The 20,489-nt window shown below is 41.8% G+C and overlaps 1 protein-coding gene across 2 annotated transcripts; it reads right to left on the reverse strand.

The window, feature by feature from the left end:
- Nucleotides 1-1,656: 1,656 nt before the first annotated feature.
- Nucleotides 1,657-20,489, reverse strand: LOC112321159 (estradiol 17 beta-dehydrogenase 5). Of its 2 annotated transcripts, none has more exons than XM_024578617.3 (10): nucleotides 20,307-20,489; nucleotides 14,748-14,869; nucleotides 12,841-13,008; nucleotides 8,960-9,076; nucleotides 8,209-8,286; nucleotides 7,175-7,297; nucleotides 5,385-5,494; nucleotides 4,322-4,487; nucleotides 3,704-3,786; nucleotides 1,657-1,901 (listed from the first exon to the last, which is right to left on the reverse strand). In XM_024578617.3, exons 2-10 carry the CDS (start codon nucleotides 14,832-14,834, stop codon nucleotides 1,859-1,861), a joined length of 975 nt encoding a protein of 324 aa, XP_024434385.2. In that variant the 5' UTR covers nucleotides 14,835-14,869; nucleotides 20,307-20,489; the 3' UTR covers nucleotides 1,657-1,858. The 2 variants fall into 2 exon arrangements, 1 of the variants encoding a protein (XP_024434385.2); XR_006653955.2 differs by having other exon boundaries at nucleotides 1,847-1,901; nucleotides 4,315-4,487.

Here is a 20,489-nt window from a genome sequence, read left to right on the forward strand (position 1 = left end):
CCACCTGTGTAAAAGAAGTCTGTGTCTATCATTTTACCTTTCATCCAGTCCCAGAGGGCTCCCCACCTGCTCAGCTTTGCTTTCTCCCGCCTCCTAAATCTATCACCAATGGACTTACAGTGACCCTTCATGCCTCCTTTCGATTGTAACATGTAAAATAAGGTGCTGAGCTGCCATTCTCCAGAGCATTTCTCAACTGCTGGAGGGTTTGCTTCCCAGCAATTGTCAGCAGTTTGGCTCAAATGAAGTCAGGAACATTCACCACCGGTGTGAACGTCTCTCACGGGGACAGCAGCCCCAGTCCCCATGAGTCCCCACATCCCTGTGCACGTGCTACTTGAAGGCCCTGTGCAGCTCCTGCCTCGCAGGCCCTCCTCCCTGGGACCCGCTTTTCTCTGCACAACCTGCCTTCTGTGGAAGGTCTTCCCCACTCCAGGGCCTGCAGACTCAGGTCCCACGGAAAAAGCTGCACACGTGTCCCTTTCAAGGGGCCCACTTGTGTCAGATGGCTGGACTGTGTTTCTGATGGCTTTACAATGGGGGAGGGGTGCTCAGCTCAATGCATATCTGTCCCATTGGGCTTTCTGTCCTTTCATTGGAATGGAAACCTAAGGATACCGGGAAAATTAGAGGCATACCCAACAAGAAAGAAAGCAGCCTAATAGGAGATGTGGGGGTGTTTTATACAGACATCAGGGGTAATCAGCAAAGAAAGTAAAGCAGGAAATTGGTGAGAAAGCAGGAAAAAGAACGCAGGTAGCGAGGGCCTTTTTTTCAACCATGTCATGGGACCTGGGTCTGTTGAATGACAGCCGGGACTACTTACCCAGCAGATGTTTAAGGAGCCACTGTCGTTTTACACGCACCTGGTTTCTCCCATTTCTTCCTGGAGTGAAATGGGAGCTCCTGGCTCCAATGGCAGCACCAGGAAGCAGTGCACTTTCATTACCCCTGCCCTGTCCTTCGTTACAGTGTTTCCTCCTCCAGATGTGATACACAGCAACGGCTTATTCTTTCCCCTTTCCATAGTCAGTGTTCTTTTAAAGAATTTCAGCCAGGAGGAAAATATCGCGTGCATCTCCCGACAGGTGAACCATTTCCCCTGCGCTCTGCGCCTCATTGCGCATCTGAGTTTCCACGGGAACCGTTTCTCCTCAGGCTGGAGACATTCCTTTGAAGGTTCTTTGTTGAACTTTTCACTTTCTTATTTGTCCCGACTTTGTAATTGCTGTTGAAACAGTTGCATTAGGACAGCTGCTTTAAGACCTTTGATGATTCTCACGTCTGGATGAGGTTGGTACAGGCGTCTGTTGCTTGTCTTTCATTCAGTTTATTCCTTCCTTGTTCTTGGTGTAAGGATTAATCTTTCATTGAAATCTGGGCATCTCAAGTATTTTTTGTTAAGTGTTAAATATCCTTCAATGATCTGATAAAATTTTACAGCGTGGCAAATTCAGGGGGGAAAAAGAGAGAAAGTAAAACAAGAACTATAGGACCAGAGAGGAAGCAGACTTTGAAAGTTCGAAGCGTAGTAAATGGTTAGCTTTTTTTTGACAGCTCATATCCACTAAGATCACTTCCTGGGATGTCAGTATTTCAGCCAAAGTGACACAGAGGAAAAAACAAAACAAACACACAGAAAAGCCAAAGCAGTAGTAGCTTACCTTGTTCGAACTGTATCATTATTTATTTGGGGGAAAAACTGGGTTTAGAGACTGATTTCCTGATCCAGACACGCAATCCTTACTGTGACTGGCCAGGGTACAGGGCAGGGAACAAAACAGACACCTTCTCATCCTTTAGATGTTCTCCAGCCATGGGCCAAAGTTAAAAACGGGGGCATCCTCACACACTGTCGTCAATAGTCATCATGAAATGGAAAATCGGGGTGGTCAGCAAATCTAAAAGATAAGGGAGAGCCTTAGTCAGGTGACCATTTCGGGCTGCATAAAAAGAGGTTTCTTTTAAACTGGATCAAGTGTAACTATTAATAAGATAATTTTCTTTCTGGAGAAGTACAAACACAACTAGCTTTGTAATAACCCTGTACAGTTGCATCACACTGTAATAAATCCGTTGTAAGAAATAAATATACTCACTGGCACTTGAGCACCTACACAAAAATAAACTAATATAGCCTATTATTGCAGGTATATAATTCTACAACTTAAGGAGATGAAACTATTGGGGTTGAGCTTTTAACTCCCAGGAGGACAGAAATGAATGCTGCCTTCCTTTAAAATAATGGCCAACTGGTTTAATATGTAAAGTTAACAAATATGTCAAGGTGATGATGAGGAAGGTGATAAAAATATCGCCAGTGTCCAGTTTCTTCCAAGCACTCAGTAATAATTTATCTAAGACTTTACTGGGTGAAAATCTCTATATTAGATCTAGAATGGATACAGTGGCTATGAAATAAGTCACTTCAACAGAGAGCTTCCCTTAGCAAGGGAAGTATTCTCACTCTCTATATATAACCATGTTTGAGATAGAAAATCCTGAATCACTGAATAAATATTAATTAAAATTACTGATATCATGAAGGAATACACCTGCTGCTCTACTTTCCCTTCCTCGTACCCTTCTATCCTTCTGTTATATTATCCATTCAACCAATATTTATTGATTATTCAGGGAAAGAGTAGCTTTTTAAAGAAACTGTCCTAGGAATCTAACATTCTGTGGTCCAAAAACATAACCAAATCAGTTAGTAAACTATATGTTGTATTAATTAGGGGTAGTTTCCAAGAGAAAAATAAATGAGGGTGGAAGGGAAGAAAGTGCAGGCAGGGTACCTTTTTAGACAAAGTGGCAGAGAAGGTATTGCGGGGGTGACGTCTGAGTTAAGACTTAAGGAGGTGGAGGATCGACCGTCCAGCTACCTGGAGGAGGAGCATGCTGGCAGAGAGAACAGCCAGTGCAAAGGCCCTGAGCCAGGCCTGGCACATGTGAAAAGCAGCAAAGGGGCCACTGGGGCTCATGGAATCCGAGGAGACAGCAGGATGGGAGGTAGAGATGGAAGGAGGGAGCACCCTGTTGGCTTCTGTAGGTTGTCTAAGGCATTTGTCCTTTGCTCTGAGTGAGGTGGCAGGCCACCAGATATTTTAAGGAGGGGTGTCTGATCAGGTCAACCGTGTAACCCATTGCCTCCTGTTACTGTTGAGGAGATGAAGTAGAGAAGCAGGGAGAACAAAGAGTGGCCAGTGACTTGACTATAACATCAGCGTGTTTGGTGTGTTGTGGAGGGGACACTGGGGGCACAAATGTCCCCGTCTTCAAGAAGCTTTTCTCTACAAGGAGAAGTGGGGTGTAGCTGGGGAATGAGGTCAAATCAGGAGAGGATTTAATGGAAGGTGAGCACATGTTCGAAAACCTCAAGGAATCATCTTGTGGAAGGGAAACAGTGATGATGTGAGCAGAGTTGGGACTTAGGTCAATGAGCATGACAGCGAGAGACAAGGGCAAGAGGTGAGGGGATACAGAAAGGATGTTAGTAAATCTATTCATCCCAGTATTTAAGCAGCACAAGCACAGGGGAACACGAGGGTAACAGTGAAAAGGTGGTCTGAGGGCTTAAAGGAAATGTGATTTCCCACAACTTCCCTAAAGCAAGAGGGAAGAGAAGACTCTGCCTGGTGGACTGAAGCTGAATTCCCTCACTGTCCTGCTTCCAGGATCTGCGATGCAACAAGCTACTTACGCAGTAGTATTAAAATAACGGATGTTCCTGTTGAGGCCATCTAGAGTTTTCATGTCCTCTGGTGTCAGTTGGAAGTCAAAAACCTATCAGAAATGTGAGAAGAGCAACTCAATTTCCCTGAGGCAAGTACTCCCCACTGCCCATCCCACCTCCAGACACAGACACACAGATTCAAGCAGGAGTTTATGTGGGTTTATGAGAAGGTTGTCACAAACCTGGGGTCACTCCCTGGCAATTCAGGTCACGCTCAGAGACTTCTATGGGGTGGCTGTGGTTGCAGCAAAGGAATCCTAGAAATTTTTGAGCCCAAACCTCATCTCATCTAACTCCCTCTTTTGCAGCTGAAGAAATTAAGAGATGATTTTCCCAGGGCCATGCAGCTGGGTTAAAAACCAGGACTGAGACCAAACCTGACCCTGTTTAGTGTCCTTTCTCACACCCCTCCCCCCACCCTGCAGCAGTGGGAGGACAGAACAGTTAAACACAGCACTTCTATGCACAGAGTACAAGGAGGCAAGCTTTGCCCCAACCAACATACATGGAGAGCCTCACCAATAACCCACACCAGAGGCAATGCTGTGCCTATTGGTGCCTGCTATCCACAGCCCTACCGTGCACCTGGAAGTTTTCTCGGATTCTCTTCTCACTGAAGCTCTTGGCCAGGACCACCACCCCCCGCTGCAGCTGGTAGCGCAGGGCCACCTGAGCTGGAGTTCGCTGGTGCTTGTCAGCGATGGCATGGAGTACTGGGTCCTCCAGGAGAACTGGGTTGTCCTTGGTCACCCTGGGAAGGAGGCAGACATGCTGTGTGTCCGAGGCTGCATATCCATTGCACTAGGAGCTTCTTGTTCAGACTCAGCATGGCTACTCCTCTAGGATCTTCCTCACTACCCTCTGGCTATGTCAAGGTCTGGTTTTGTGTCTTTTGGTAAATCCAAAGAAGAACAAGAGAAGGAAAGGCAGAAATGGAAACAGATTTCCTTTTTTATTTTAAAACATTTCTGAGAAATTTAATAAAAAATCAAATAAGTCAAAAAGACAAAATTGTTATCCAAACTGAAACCTAATAACCACCATCATAAAAAAATAACTAGCTATTTTATAAGAACTTACTATTTCAAACAAATGCTTTCAATTAATTCTCTTAGTTTTGTCATCAAGCACACAGGGGTGTCCAACCTTTTGTCATCTCAGGCCACAATGGAAGAAGAAGAGTTTTCTTGGGCCACATGTTAAATACATTGCAACATGTAATCACAAAAATATCTTGTAACATTTTAATTAAATTTATGATTTTGTGTTGGGCTACATTCATAACCACCCTGAGCCACGTGCAGCCAGCAGGCCACAGTTGGGACACCCCTGCAAGGTGCATAATTTATATTCCTCTTAAGAGATAAAGAAACTACCACTTACAGAAAGGGTTGCTTGTCTCACAGCACTCAACTACTAAGTGTCAGAATCAAGGTTTGGGCTGCCTTTGTCACCCTTCAAAGGCCAACCATCTGAGATTTATGAACATCCTCATCAGTAGTGGTACTATTTGGTAAAGTTTTATTGAGTCTTTACAATGTAGGCTAGGGAAAGTGTTGACAGACATGAATTATTCATGCTGTCTATCCTTAATTTCTCCCACAAAGTACAGCATTTATGATGAGAATAACTTTCTAGAAACCATTACCAATCCTTCTTGGGGTCGGAGCCCAGGGCAGCATATGCAGTGAGGACAATATCCTGGGACTTGCAGAATTCCAGCAGTTTGCTCTGGTTGAGGTACAGGTGACATTCCACCTACAGATGCCAAGCAGAATCACTTGTATTATAGAGCCACCAAATCCACAAATAACATATAGTGCTGTAAAGCATGGTGGAGAGATCGCAATACCAGAAAAGTTGTATTTAGGAATAAAAAGTCATTGTAATCAACACAGCCTGGTACTACCACAAGAACAGACACATAGATCAATGGAACAGAACAGAGAGACCAGAAATAAACCCACACCTTTATGGTCAATTAATATGTGACAAAGGAGGCAAGAGCATGCAATGGAGTAAAAACAGTCTGTTCAATAAACAGTGTTGGAAATATTGGACAAGTACATTTAAAAAAATGAAACTAGGTCACCAACACTCACTGTACACTAGAACAAACTCAAAGTAGATAAAAGACTTAAATACAAATTGCAAAACCATAAAAGTCCTAGAGGAGAACATAGGCAGGAAAATCTCAGATATCCCACGCAGCAATATTTTCACTGATATGTCCCCTAGAGCAAGGGACATAAAGAAAAGAATAAACAAATGGGACTTCATCAAATTAAAAAGCTTCTGCATGGCAAAAGAAAACATCAGTAAATGAAAAGGGAACCAACAACATGGGAAAATACATTTGCCAACGATACCTCAGACAAGGGATTGATCTCCAAAATACATCAAGAACTCACATGACTCCACACCAGGAAGACAAACAATCCAAGTAAAACATGGGCAAAGCACCTGAACAGGCACTTCTCCAAAGGGGACATACAGAGGGCCCAGAGACATATGAAAGGTTGCTCAGCATTACTAGCCATCAGAGAGATGCAAATTAAAACCACAGTGAGATACCACTTCACATTGGCCAGAATGGCCATCATAAACAAATCAACAAAAAACAAGTGTTGGCAAGGTTATGGAGAAAAGGGAACCGTGGTGCGCTGTTGGTGGGAATGCAGACTGGTGCAGCCACTACAGAAAACAGTATGGAATTTCCTCAAAAAGCTAAAAATAAAACTGCCCTTTGACGTGGCAATTCCACTGCTGGGATTATACACTAAGAATATTGAAATACCAATACAAAAGAACCTAAGCACCCCAAACTGGAGAGCGTTATGCTAAGTGAAATAAGTCAGGTGGTAAAAGACAAATACCGTAGGATCTCACCTATAAGTGGAACCTAGTCAACAAAACAAACAAATGAGCAAAATATAACCAGAACATGAATATAAAAAACAAACTGACAGTGACCAGAGGGGAGGGGAGAGGGGGATAGTGAGAGAAAGAAGGGGAAGAGTCAAGTCAAGGAACATGTATAAAGGACCCCTGGACATGGACAATGGGTGGGGGAAGGTTGAATGTGGGAGGTGGGAGTCAGTACATCAGGGGAGAGTAATGGAGGGAAAATGGGGACAAGTGTAATTGAGCAATAATTTTTTTTAAAAAAGAAACCAAAAGAAACATAATTTTAATGGATTTAGTAAAACTCCAAATAAAATTTTTGAAGAAAAATAGCTATATGAAAAACTAAAAAGAAAACATGTGACATGGCCTTGGGAACTGTCTTCAACAACTTGAAATATGTTCTGTTCTCTTGAATCAGCTGGTGTCCCAAGGTGCAATAATGAGAGGGAGTGCCGTTGGTGGCTTGTGGATATGAGAGAAAAAGTAAGATGAAGAGGAAGGAAAAGTCAGAGGGGTATTGAAGAGGCTCACCTGGTTGCACACAGGTTTGTACTGGAGCCCTGACTTGTTCAGGATCATCTCCAGATGCCTGCGGTTAAAGTTGGACACACCAATGGACTTGGTCAAGCCCGCCTCCTTACACTTCTCCAGTGCCTGGGGAGCAAGGGGTTAAGAGAGATCATCTGTGTAACTGGCTAGAGAAGTTCAATAATGGGAGCTCACTGAGAGTGGGGGCTGAGGTTGGGAGAGAATATGTGCCAGAGCAGCAGAGAGAAGTCTTGAAAGGTTCAGGTGTCAATAAACAGAAAAGAAAATGGCCAAGTGAGGAGAATAAAAAATACTAGGAAAAATTGGGTAAGTAGATAAGACTAAGAACGCAAGTGGCCAGGACAAAGCTAAAGGAGCCAGGATGACGTTAGCTGAACACCTAGAAAAATTTGATTGAGCGACAGAAAAACAAGCACCATGACAGCAGGAAGCAGAGCAGCTGCAGCATGGGAACAGGGCAGGGGCCCTGTTTTCTCTTTGGCCTCATTTCCTATTATTGGCCACTGAACTCCCTCTGATCCCATCACACACGCCCTCTTGCTCTTTCTCAAACATGGTTCGTTCTCTCTCATCTTACAAACTTTGCCTTGGCCATCTTTCAGCCTCTATCTCTCTTCATCCAGACATTTATGTAATCAATTTCCTCATTTCCTGCAAATCTTTGCTCAAATGTCATCTCAAGGAGGCCTACCCTGCCCATTCTGTTTTTAACTGCCTATCTGTGTTCCAACCCCACCCCTGCCCCCACACTCTCAGTTCTCATGGGGCCAGAGACCTTGGGTTTATTTTTTGTCTGACTAATGTTGTCTGAGTACTTGGAAGTGCTAAGTACTGAGTACGTGACAGGTATTTAATAAGTACATACTGAATCATTAAACAGATGACTTGTGAAAACTAAGGCAAAGGGGCATTCAGGGACTTGCCTGGGTCCATACAGGTGACAGAATTGAACTAGATCCACCTTTCCTGAATCCCTGCCCATCCTCTCTCCACAAAGGCACAGAAGCTGGACTCACCTCCCACGTGCTACAGAGATCCACTGTGTCAAAAATGATTTTTCCATGTGGGTCCTTTGGTAAAATCTCCTCCCCAGGCTGGAACACAGGAAGGAAGGAGAGGTTGTACAATATAAAGCTAAGTCTGTCTTCAGCCAAGCTGTTTGGAGCCTATAAGTCTTGAGGCTAATAGAACAATCTATCCTTGTTTTTGAAAGGAATTTTAAGGTTAGGATAAAGGGAAAGGACGTATATTTAGGAAGTGAACCTCTAAGAAATGTTTTTAACCGCTAAAAGTTTAATAAATATTGTTTGTGTGAAAGACAAATTGAGACACCCAGGACACCATTCTAGAGAGGGCCTGGACTGGAGCCAAGCTTCTTGGTTCTGAGCCTGCTCCCTGCCCTCTTCCCACTGGGAGGTGGTCCAATGAGAGGGCATTCTGTCTGCATCTCAAGGGCTAAGTGTCATCCTCTTTGAATTTCCTGGACCTCAACGGACCTCACACTGGGACACCCCCAGGCACAAGTGGGTGTGGGGTTCAGGTTCAGGAGCACAGGCGTCCACAAGTTGAGACATAGCCATTGAAAAAAATGAACTCTTGTCATTCTGAGGCTGAAATAGTCAATTAAGAAAGAGATAGCTGCAGGAAAAAAAAAAAAAGGAATCTTAAAGTGTTGTGTATGTTTCCTCTCATTTTTGCAAACTATATTGTCTTGTGTTCAGTGACAATTTTTATACTGATAACCAAAGGAAGAGAACTTTTGCTAACCTTCAAAGCTGCTGGGAAATGAATAAGAAAAAGATCCACATAGCTCAGCTGGAGTTTCCTTAGCGACATTTCCAGGGCAGTTCGGACCAATTCTGGGCGGAAAAAGGTGAGCCACAGCTACAATGGTTGAAGGAAAAGGGGTGTGAGATTATTTCTTTAAGAATCTTTCAGAGAGATTTATAAAATAGTAAATAAACATCCACAACCAAAATCACTACAGTAGATGTGATGTGACAAATAACCCAGTGAATCTCTTAAATTCTTGATCATGATAACTTATTTTCACACAGAATTACGACAACAATATAGGAAATGAAACTCCCACACAGAGGTTCTCAAATTTTAGAATGTAAAAGCATTATTTGGTTTGCTCGTTATGCTAAGTGAAATAAACCAGGCAGTAAAAGACAAATACCATATGATCTCACCTATACGTGGAACCTAATCAACAAAACAAACAAACAAGCAAAATATAACCAGAGACATTGAAATTAAGAACAAATTGACAGTAACCAGAGGGGAGGTGGGAGGGACAATGGGGGAAAGGGTTTTCAGGGACATGTATAAAGGACACATGGACAAAGTTAAAGGGGGGTGGGATCAAAGGTGTGAAGTGAGGATGGCTGGGTCGGGGGGAGTGGTGGGGAGAAAATGGAGACAACTGTACTTGAACAACAATAAACAAAAAAAAGAAAAACAACATATTCCTGGGTGCTGCCTATAAACATAAATTATAATTATCTGAGACTGGGCTGGAAATTGCATTTAAACAAGAACTTATTTGGGGGGTATGTTAGTCACCTCATTTTATATTTTCATAAATGTTTCTAAAATGATATGGAAGCAAACATATGAAGTACCTATGAAGGGAGGAATTAAAGATGAGAGTAAGAAGGCTAATGCGGTGGTGGTACCACATCTAAACAGTCACATGGAGAGAGTCACATTCTGGATTTGAAGAAATGTCCATTTACAGCCCTGCATAGGGTTCACTTGCATGGACCTCAACTCTCGCTTCAGAGCTACTTCCCCTCGAGTACAAACGCCTTTTCTCTAGCAGCAGTCAGTTCAATGACACTATGGGAAAAATTCCACCTGGGCTTCCTTTTCCATTGAATTAAATACCTAAATTCTTCTATTCTTGCTTCAGATATGATGTCAATGGATATGAAGATTAGGTGGAAGTGGCTCAAGAGTTTTTCAAAAAGCACTTAAGTACTTTTATAAAGAATAATTTTATCCTTATATCATTTTATGAGATAATGTCTACTTCATAAGAAAGAGAAAAATAAATGTTCTTATTGACCACATAACAGATTGAGATATGACACTAAGACTTAGAGAAGTTAATAAAGTTTTCTTCATTAAGAAATTTCACAAAGTCAAATATATAGAATATTAAAAACTAAAACTTATTATTAATTTCCAAAAACTTTCATTGTCTGACTAAATTGCATTACCTCATACTATAGCTAAGAAAGATTAAGTCGAATTCCTGCCAAGATGGAGGTGGAGATAGATACACTGTGCCTCCTCACACTACCAAAAGAACAACAACAACAAATTTAAAAACAAAAAACAACCAGAACTGACAGAAAATGAACTGTATGGGAGTCCAACAACCAAGGAGTTAAAGAAAGAACATTCTTCAAGCCTGGTAGAAGAGGCTGGAGATGCGGATCCAGTGTGGAGAGGACTTACTACAAGGCTGCAGCTGGAGGACCAGAGAGAGAGAGGCGGTGGTTGGCAGACCAGGCAGTCCCACATTTGCATTTGGATAAACTGGGAAGAACAACAGGGGAGTGAGACAGAACGCACAATCCAGGTTTCCAGGGAGATAAAGCCTCAAAACCTCTGACTAAAAAAAACCTGTGGGGGTTGAGGCAGCAGGAGAAACTCCCAGCCTCATAGGAGAGTTTGTTGGAGAGACCCACAGGGTCCTAGAACATACACAAACCCACCACCCAGGAATCAGCACCAGAAAGACTCAATTTGCTTGTAGGTTCCGGGGGAAGTGACTGAAAGCTGGCATGGAGCTGAGCAAGTGGCATTGTTTCCTCTCGGACCCCTCCCACACAAACAGGGCCAGAACACAGAGACATGGGTTGCCTTGCCCTAGTGAATACCTAAGGCTCCACCCCTTACTACAGAACAGGTGCACTGAGACAAAAAAAAAAAAAAAAAAAGGCCCAAATGAAAGAATAGATTAAAGCTCCAGAAAAAATACAACTAAGTGATGAGGTGATAGACTACCTATCAAATGCACAGTTCAAAACAGTGGTAATCAGGATGCTCACAGATATGGTCGAGTATGGTTGCAAAATAGAGAAAGAAGTGAAGGCTATGCAAAGTGAAATGAAAAGAAATGTACAGGGAACCAACAGTGATGGGAAGGAAACCGGGATTCAAATCAACAGTTTAGACAAGAAGGAAGAAATAAATGTTCAACCAGAACAGAATGAAGAAATAAGAATTAAAAAAACTGAGGAGAGGCTTAGGAATCTCCAGGACCACTTTAAACATTCCAACATCTGAATCATAGGGTTGCCAGAAGGAGGACAGTAAGACCAAAAAATTAACATTCTATTTGAAAATATAATGAAGGAGAACTTCCCCAATTGGCAAAGGAAATAGACTTCCAGGGAGTCCAGGAAGCTCAGAGAGTCCCAAAATAGTTGGACTGAAGGAGGAACACACCAAGGCACATCATAATGATATTAGCCAAGATTAAAGATAAGGAGACAATCTTAAAAGCAGCAAGAGAAAAGGAGACAGTTGTTCTAATGTCAGGAGACAGTTGTACACTCCTTGTCTACAAAGGAGTTCCCATTAGACTACCAGCTGATTTCTCAAAAGAAACCTTACAGGCAAGAAGGGGCTGGAAAGAAGTATTCAAAGTCATGAAAGGCAAGGACCTACATCCAAGATTACTGTATCCAGTAAAGCTATCATTTAGAATGGAAGGGCAGATAAAGTGCTGCCCAGATAAGGTCAAGTAAAAGAAGTTCATCATCACAAACTCTTATTATATGAAATGTTAAAGAGACTTATCTAAGAAAAAGAAAGTGATCAAAAATACAAACAGTAAAGTGACAACAAACTCGCAACTATCAACAATCAAACCTAAAAAAAAAATAAAAACAAAAAACTAAACAAACAACCAGAACAGGAACAGAATCAAGAAATGGAGATCATGTGGAGGGTTATCAGCAGGTAAGGGGAGGAGGGGATGGAGGAAAAGGTACAGAAAATAAGTAGCATAAATGGTAGGTCGAAAATCAACAAGTAAGAATAAAAGGAAAAGTAGAGGCCAAAAAACTAATGTGTATGACCCATGGACCTGACTAAGGGAGGGGGGAATATGGGTAGAACAGGGTATGCAGGGTGGAGGGGAAAAAAGGGAGGAAAATGAGACAACTGTAATAGCATAATCAATAAAATATATTTTTAAAAAATGAAAGGTTAAGTCACTTTGTCAAAACTTGAATATATCTGAGTTGGAAAAGCCAAATCCAATTTTGAAATATTAAAACATAACATCTATAGTAAAACAGTATTTCTTAGCATTTCAAATATATTAAATGCTTTTCTAAAAGCTTGATATGTACTTTTCATGTAGCACTCATGAAAATCCTATGAAGTATTTTCACTTTACAATGAAGTTTAAGTAGGTTTCAGTCCAAAGTCACACACTTAGTAAGATTCCCATACAGGACGTCTGACCACAGAACCCACATTCCCAACCAGCATGCTCCTAACCCTCTTCCATAGCTGAGGTCTGAGAGTGAATCAGAATTAAACAATGAGAGGAGAAATTTGCCAGGAAACTCTCCACCTAGGAGTGAGCTTCCCATGGATACAAATGCAATGCTACAGAGCACCTTCGAAGTGAAGAATATGTCATCTCTCTTCACAGTGCCATCGGCAATCTTCTTCTGGATGGCCCTCCCGACCTCCTCCTCATTTAGGTACACATAAGACGAATCAATGTGGCGATAGCCCACATCAATTGCTGTCTTGATGGCATCCTCTGCCTTACTCTTAGCAACCTAGAAGAGCATAAAAGAAAGACCTACTTCATTCAGTAATACATGACCAGTTCCATAAGCAGAGCTAGTCAACAGAACCTATTGCTTTTCTAAGGGCCAAGTGCTCCAAGTGACAAAGCTAACTGTTGACTTGTGGCCAGTGGTAAATGTTTAACAACTGACTCTGAAGAAAAGGCCAAATGTTATGGTGCAGATACTCCCTCCATGGCTAATTTCAAGCTACCAATGTGGGGAAAAGATGCTCAGAATTAAATCTTGTGAACCTAAGAGGGGGACCCAGCACATTGCTGGGTTTAACCCTCTCCCTCTGCGTTTATACTTGCTATGTGACCCATAGATTTGCACAACCTTTAGATTTACATCCCTAAATTAGTTCACTCTCTCAGAGATTATGCAACATGTTTCAACCCAGAAACCAAAGCTAAAAATTACCTATCAGTGCAATGAAGATGTAACTTTAGATGGAATATATTAGTAATTTACCTCTGTAAACTTGAGAAACACTTCAAACACACGTAAGGAAGGACAAAAGTATAAAAGAAAATAAACTCTTTTCACTCAAATACCACATAATTTTGGTGGGTTACTACTAAGTTGGTCATTAGGTGATCATTTATGCTTCACAACTTCGTTATTTTTCGTAGCTGCCTTATTTTCTTCTGGCCTACCAGGCTGAACTTTTTAAGTTATCCATAATTATTCCCTCTCCATTACCCTCTTCTACCTGACACTATCATTAAAAGATTTTGGGAACATTTTTAAATTTTCAACTCCTGATGCGGTAACTAGTCCCAGGGCGATTAACTGACTGTCCACAGATCGAAGGGCCAAATCAAAGGAAAGCGGTGCTTCGTGCCAGTGTCCTGCAGTCAGTCCTCAGCTGTCACACCACGTGGCTCTCGTGCTAGAGAACCGGTCCTACAGCCTTCCTTAAACAACCATAAACTTCACCAAGAAGCACTGAAGCTGAGCTCTTGCAAGGTCACGTACTTGACCCAGAAATATGAGTGGAATTCGGTCTTCCAAAGACAGAGAGAATTTCCAAGGGCCACTTGTGCCTCCCCTTGGCACACAGCCTGGCTGCCACAAGACTATTGCCACCTCAGACCTCCAAAACTCTAACATTAATCTTATCTCTCTTTCTCCAGGTCCTTTTGCACTGAAATTTTTCTCGATATTCTGAGTAGCAACTGACAGGGACAACTTGGACATCAGAATTCAGAGAAACTTCATCACCAGGAAGCTTGCTGAAAAGTCTCTGACCTGTGGTTACATGACGACTGGGTTCCATTTATTCTTACATACTGTGACGTGGCTACAACTGCACAGCAGGTGATCATAACAGAAACAGACTTGCCCACCCCTGAACTGCTGGAAGGTGATGCCCTTCCCTCTCCCTTGATACAGCGCTGCTCCGAGTGTGGCCCTTGGACAAGCAGCAGCAGGATAACTTGGTAGCCCGCTAGAAACGTGGACTTTTGAGCTTTGTCCCAGATCTATGCAATCAGAAACTTTGTGGGTGGGGCCCCTAACTCTACATCTCTAACTAGATCCTCAGGTATTTTATGCCTATGAAATTTGAAAAGCACTGACTTACTGCACAAAATAGCCTAACCTGGAGAGAAAGCACCCCAACCGTAAAGAAACAAAGGCCCATCTGAATTCCCCAAATTTTCGCAGTGACTAGGTCTGATCAGGGCCCTATCTGCCCGCCTCCACCTCCAGTGCCCTTACATTACCTCCTGAGGAGCTGAGGTGCCAAGTCCCAGAAGAGGCATGAAGTGTCCATCATTCAGCTTCACGGAGAAGAGTCTCGTTGCACTCATCTCCTTTCACTCCTTTGGTTAAACAAGCTGATTTTCTTCATTAAAAGAAATTTTCAGAGAGGAGCTTATGTTATAATTGCTGTCTTCAGCAGCTTTAATGAGGTATAAGTTACATACCAGAAAATCATCCCCTTTAATTATACAATTCAGAGGCTTTTAGTATGTTCTTAGAATTGTTACCACTATACGACTTTAGAGAATTTTCATCATCCCCCCAAAAAACCCATACTCATTAGAAACAAGTCCCCATTCCTCCCTCCCTCCAACCCTTGGCAAGTACTTCCTGTCTCTATGGATTTGTCTATTCTGGAAATGTTATGTAACTGCATTCATACACTATGTGACGTTTTGTGACTGCCTTCTCTCACCTGGCTTAACATTCTTAGGGCTCAGCTATGTTGTAGCATTTATCAGTACTTCATTCCTTTTCATGACTAAGTGCCATCTCTTTGTATGGATGTACCACTTTTTGTTTATCCACTCATCAGTTGATGAGCACTTGGATTTTTCTCCTTTTCTTGTGTTGAGAATAATTCTTCAGTAAACATTTAAGTACACATTGTTGTGTGGTCATACATCTCCGGCGAACATGAGAAAGCTCTCCATCTATTTGTGTCTTCAATTTCTTTCATTATTTTGTAGCTTTTAGTATAGAGGATTCTCACCTGCTTAGTTAAGCTTATTCTAGATAATTTATTCTTTTTAGTGCTATTACAAATGGGATTGTTTTTCTAATTTCTTCTTCAGGTAGCTTGTTGTTAGTGTATACAAACACAAATGATATTTTTATGTTCATTTAGATGCCCTTTATTTCTTTTTCTTGCCTAATTGCTCTGCTAAAACTTCCATTACTATGTTGAATAGAACTGGCAAGAGGGGGCATGCTTGCCTTGTTCCTGGTCCAGATGCCGTCTGTGTCTCCCCTCAACCCTGCCAATATTTGCTTTATATTTTGGCGTTCTGATATTGGGTCAGTATATATGGTTATTGCTATAGCTTCCTGGTATCCTGGTGCACTGAGACTTTTATTTATTTTTGTAGTTTTTATTTTTGTTTTTAAGTCCAGAGAGAGTGGAAGGGAAAAAGAGAGATAGAAACATCTATCAACTGCCCTCTTTATTCTCTCCGACTGGGGACCAAATCTGCAGCCCAGGCATGTGCCCTGAACAGGAATCAAATATGCAAAGTTTTGATCCACAATACAACACTCTGACCAACTCAGCCTGGGCCCTTTTATTGTTTTATAATGCTCCTGTTTATCTTTTGGTACAGTTTATGACTTAAATCATATTTGGTCGAATAGCCACACTTGCTCTTTTGGTTATCATTTGCACACTTTTTCTCTCCCTTTACTTTCGGCCTAAGTGCTCTGTGCTCTGGAATCTAAAGTAAATCTCTTGTAGACACACATAGTTCAGTCTTGGTACTGTTTGCTGTTTGTTCGTTTTCACTCATTCAGTCACTCTATCCCTCGGGAAGTTTAATTCACTTACGTTTAAAGTAATTATTGATAGGGAAGGTTCTACTATGCCATTTCAATAGTCGTCTTCTGTTAATCTTGTTCTTTCATCTGTCTTTTCCTTTTTTTTAATTTTTTCAATTTCAGTTTACATTCATTGTTATTTTGTGTTAGTTTCAGGTATGTGTCTTTTCCTTTCTAGCTGTCTTCCTTGTGTTTTGTTGATTTTCTGTAGTGATACCTTGGATTCTTTTTCTTTTGTATAACCTCAATAGGTTTGTTTTTGTGATTACCTTGGAGCTCACATGGACTATCTTATAACAGCTAGACCATACTAAATCCATCAGATGCTCAAGACTGGTAAGGCAGAGGCTAGCTCTTTATCAGCCCGCGAGAAGATGGAGCACTGGATGCAGAGATCAACTCTTTCCTCCCGCCAGGAAGCTGAGATCTGGGGCTTTGTATCAGCTCGCTCTGTGCTGAGCAGAGGGAAGGGTGTGTGGTGTCTATCCGCCCATGCTCCCATCTCTGCCTACCTTGGGTGGCTAGATTGTGCCCAACCCAGCAGAGCTCCAGGACTGGTGAGGAAATGCTAGTTGTTTGGGAAACCCTGGGGAATTGCATGAGCTGGAAAAATAAGGATGGTAACAGGGCAAGTTAAGATGCCACAGACTCACTGTTCTCATTGAGGTTCAGTGATTTTTCTTGAATGAGTACTCCTTGGATTTAGTCTTTGGTTAATTCAAAGATTAAATGATGGGCCCTCGCCCCTGGGCTTTGACATAGCCTAAATCCTCATTCTGTCTGCAAGAAGTCTCCTAATCTTGGCTGCCTTACTTCCCCTGCCTGATTTAAGCCTGAAACAATGACAGAGGGCGGTACAGCCCTGTGCTGGAAAGGGCAGATTCCCAGGGCAATCAGGCCTAAGAAAGAATGCATAAAATCCTGTGAAACCTGCTTTGCTAAGAATGCCCTCAGTTTTCTGATAAGGGTCCAAGTATGAAATGAGTTTGTTTCCCAAAGTTTTATAGCCCTTTAGCTAACTGACCCTGACTCAGAATAAGCCTTCAGAGTTCTTTGAATGTTATCTATTGTTTGATCCTTACTGCCTGACAATGATTGATGAGCTTTACTTGTATTCCTGTGCAAATTGAACCCACTAAAACCCAGTGAGGAAAAGGCTCCTGGCCCTTCTCCTTTGAGAGATCAGCCACCTTTCCTCCCCAAGCAGATCATGTCTTGGTGGACTTATTTTCATCCGCGGCGGATGGGGGACTCTGCGGGCAGAGCCCCCCCCCACAGAGAATAACATGGTGAACTTCCATCCACAGGACCATCACCCTGCTTCAACAATTGTCAGCCTTTTACCCACATGATCCCATCTCCCTCCCACTTCTGTTTTGCGGGAGCACTGCAAAGCAAAGCCCATGTACTACATCATTCATCTTTAAATAACTGACTCTTAACCTGATGATGTGATGCCATCTGTGCCATGAACACACTTTACAAAATTAATAATAATTGGTTAACAACATCTTCTATTTGGTCCATATTCAAATTTTCCTGATTGTCTCAGAAATATTATTTTACATTTATCTGTATGCAGGTATATATAAATATTCTTTGGTTTACTGCATGAGTCAGATCTGCTGTCTTGGAGAATATTCTACTGTTACCAGATGGGGATCAGCCCAGGAGCAGGCCTGCCTTGGCTGGCCTCTAGTGTGTGGGTTCTTGACTTTGTGTAAGAAAGATTTCACAGCATGAGTCCAAGTGATTTTGCGAGTACATTTATCAGAGCTGGGGACAGTGAACCGAAGGAGGGTTTAGGGTACAAGCAGCAACAGGAGAGCCTAGGCAGGACTGCTTTGGCTCCCTAGAAATGTTACAGGAAGGTAGTGAGCCATGCAGGCTACAGGGACACACTGAGAAGTAAAAGGCACAGAGACAGAAGTAAGCCAAGGAGAGGCTGCTTTTAGAAAGCAGGGAAAGCCATGCTTTCGTCTCATGAAAGCCAGAGGAAAGGGAACCTTGAAGACAAGTCCAGGGGGTAAGCCTGAGATGAGCTGCAGCTGTGTGCTTCTCCCCGGTTGCAAGTCTGGTGGAGGCCCTTAGAGTTTAAGAAAAAGAAAGTAAACAGTTCGTGCCTGAGAAAAGGTGTATGCTCCAGAGAGAGCCCACACTGGGTCCATTGTCTTGAGGCTTTTATCTCTTTTTTTTTTTGGGGGGGGGGGGATAGTGGGAAGGAATCCTTGGTAGGTCTCAGGGGAGGGCCTTAACAGAATATTCATTACTTTTCCAGCTCTGCCCTTCAATATGTTGATTCATCAAAATGAGTGCATTGAAGGGTCAGGGTCATTCTCTGGTCAGTTTCATCTTTAACGAATGTCCTTGAATAGGGATGGGAGGGAGGAGGTCTGCCCTAGCAAGCCCTGGAATGTGTAAATCATTTGCTCCTAAGTGTCCTTGGTTAGGGAACATAAGACCTTGTGATTCAGTAGCTGGCTGTAAATTGTTCAAATCATCTGGCTTTGTTCAATTATTTTATCTCAGTTTCCCCGTTCCACTTGCCAAGGAATTTTCCTAGCTTCTTCGTGTCCCGCCTCAGTTCACCTGTCTGGATTTGGCTTATTGGTTCCTCTGGGGTTTTCCTGAGGTTGGCCCTCCATCCCTTGAATTTCCTAAAATGAGCGTTGGATCTAAGTGCTTGATTAGATTCGGTTTTAGTTTTTTCAAAACTACTTGTTAATTGGGTTGTTTACTTCCTCCTGCATCACATCGTGAAGCAAATAATGCCTAGATTTCAATTGCTTTTTTAATTTGTTAATTCAAACTTAGCAATATAGGTGGGCCTATGGTTAGAATTTCATTAAATAGCTTACAGAGAAAATAATTAAAAATTAATCATTTTAAGGCCATGTTGGAAAAATACAAATGGATAGGAGTTGTCAAATTCCTTTCTACCATCTAATATCCCTAAAAATTACAGAAGATTTACTTAAAAGATGCAAGAGAATATTGTGAGATCAATTTTTGTATTCTTACTAGCTGTGTTTTAAACTTTCAAGTCCCTTTCTTCTCGTGCCTGATCCAGTGCATTAAAACATACCCCCAACCTCCCCCAAAGCACTACAAATTACTAATAAATATATTCAACCTCACTTGCATACATGAAATACACATTAAATGTATGTTAACTAGTCTTCTTTTGGGGATCTCTTCACAATATATATAAATATTTAATCACTATGCTGTACACTTGAACTAAGAAATGTTTTATACCTATTATACCTCAGTAAAGATCATGTTTTTGTGCGAAGTAAATATACATTAAAAATGAAGTATCACCTTCATCATTCTGTCTAGAATTTTTAAATGCGGTGTCCCAGTGCTGCCCCAGCCAATGAGCAAGGAACTTCCATGCTCTGTCCACCAGAGTACAAACAGCAGGGGCACGGCCCTTGGAGAAATTGACTTGGAAATATGAGATAAGAGCTTCACAATATAGCATAGCTTTAATACAAAAAATATTCCATTTCTGCCCTTCTATCCTAAGTAAATTAGTGATTCAAAGAAGACATGTGCAAAGATGTTTTTGCAGCATTGTTAGGAACAGAGAAAGCTGGAGAGTAGTTCAATGACCAAGGACTTAAAAGTCACCACAATTCAGTACATCAATTAGAAAGAATGGATAACTTATTATAATATAATGCTGGAGTAGTGTACAAATAGTATAAATGATGTGTGCGAATGTGTTTCTGCAGTATTCTAATGAAATGGGAAGTTATTAAACTGTTCCATTTCACTGAAGTATCAGGTACAGAGATGTGCATGAAGCACCTTTAACTGTGTACACTATGCATACAAGGAGGATGAATCTCCAAAATGTTGACAATTCTTATGGTATCTGTTTCATTCTGATTTTGTTGTCTTATCTGTAAGGTAATTTTTAAGATTTCTAAATGAAAGTGTATTATTTTTGAATAAACAGATTATGATTATTTTAAAATTACCTGGATTTGCAGATTTGATTGCACAGTTGGCCGCAGGGAACTTTCCAGTATGTGCCCAGCTTCCGGTGTTTAGGTTCCTAAAATGCAGTCTTCTCAGCCAGCTTGCTCCTGACTTCTGTTCAGACCTCTCCCTGTTCTCTCCCTTGTACATCTGCCCTTGGCCCTGCTGCACAAACTGCTTCC

The sequence above is a fragment of the Desmodus rotundus genome, chromosome 4 (assembly GCF_022682495.2).
Source record: "Desmodus rotundus isolate HL8 chromosome 4, HLdesRot8A.1, whole genome shotgun sequence".
In the NCBI taxonomy this organism is placed as follows: domain Eukaryota; kingdom Metazoa; phylum Chordata; class Mammalia; order Chiroptera; family Phyllostomidae; genus Desmodus; species Desmodus rotundus.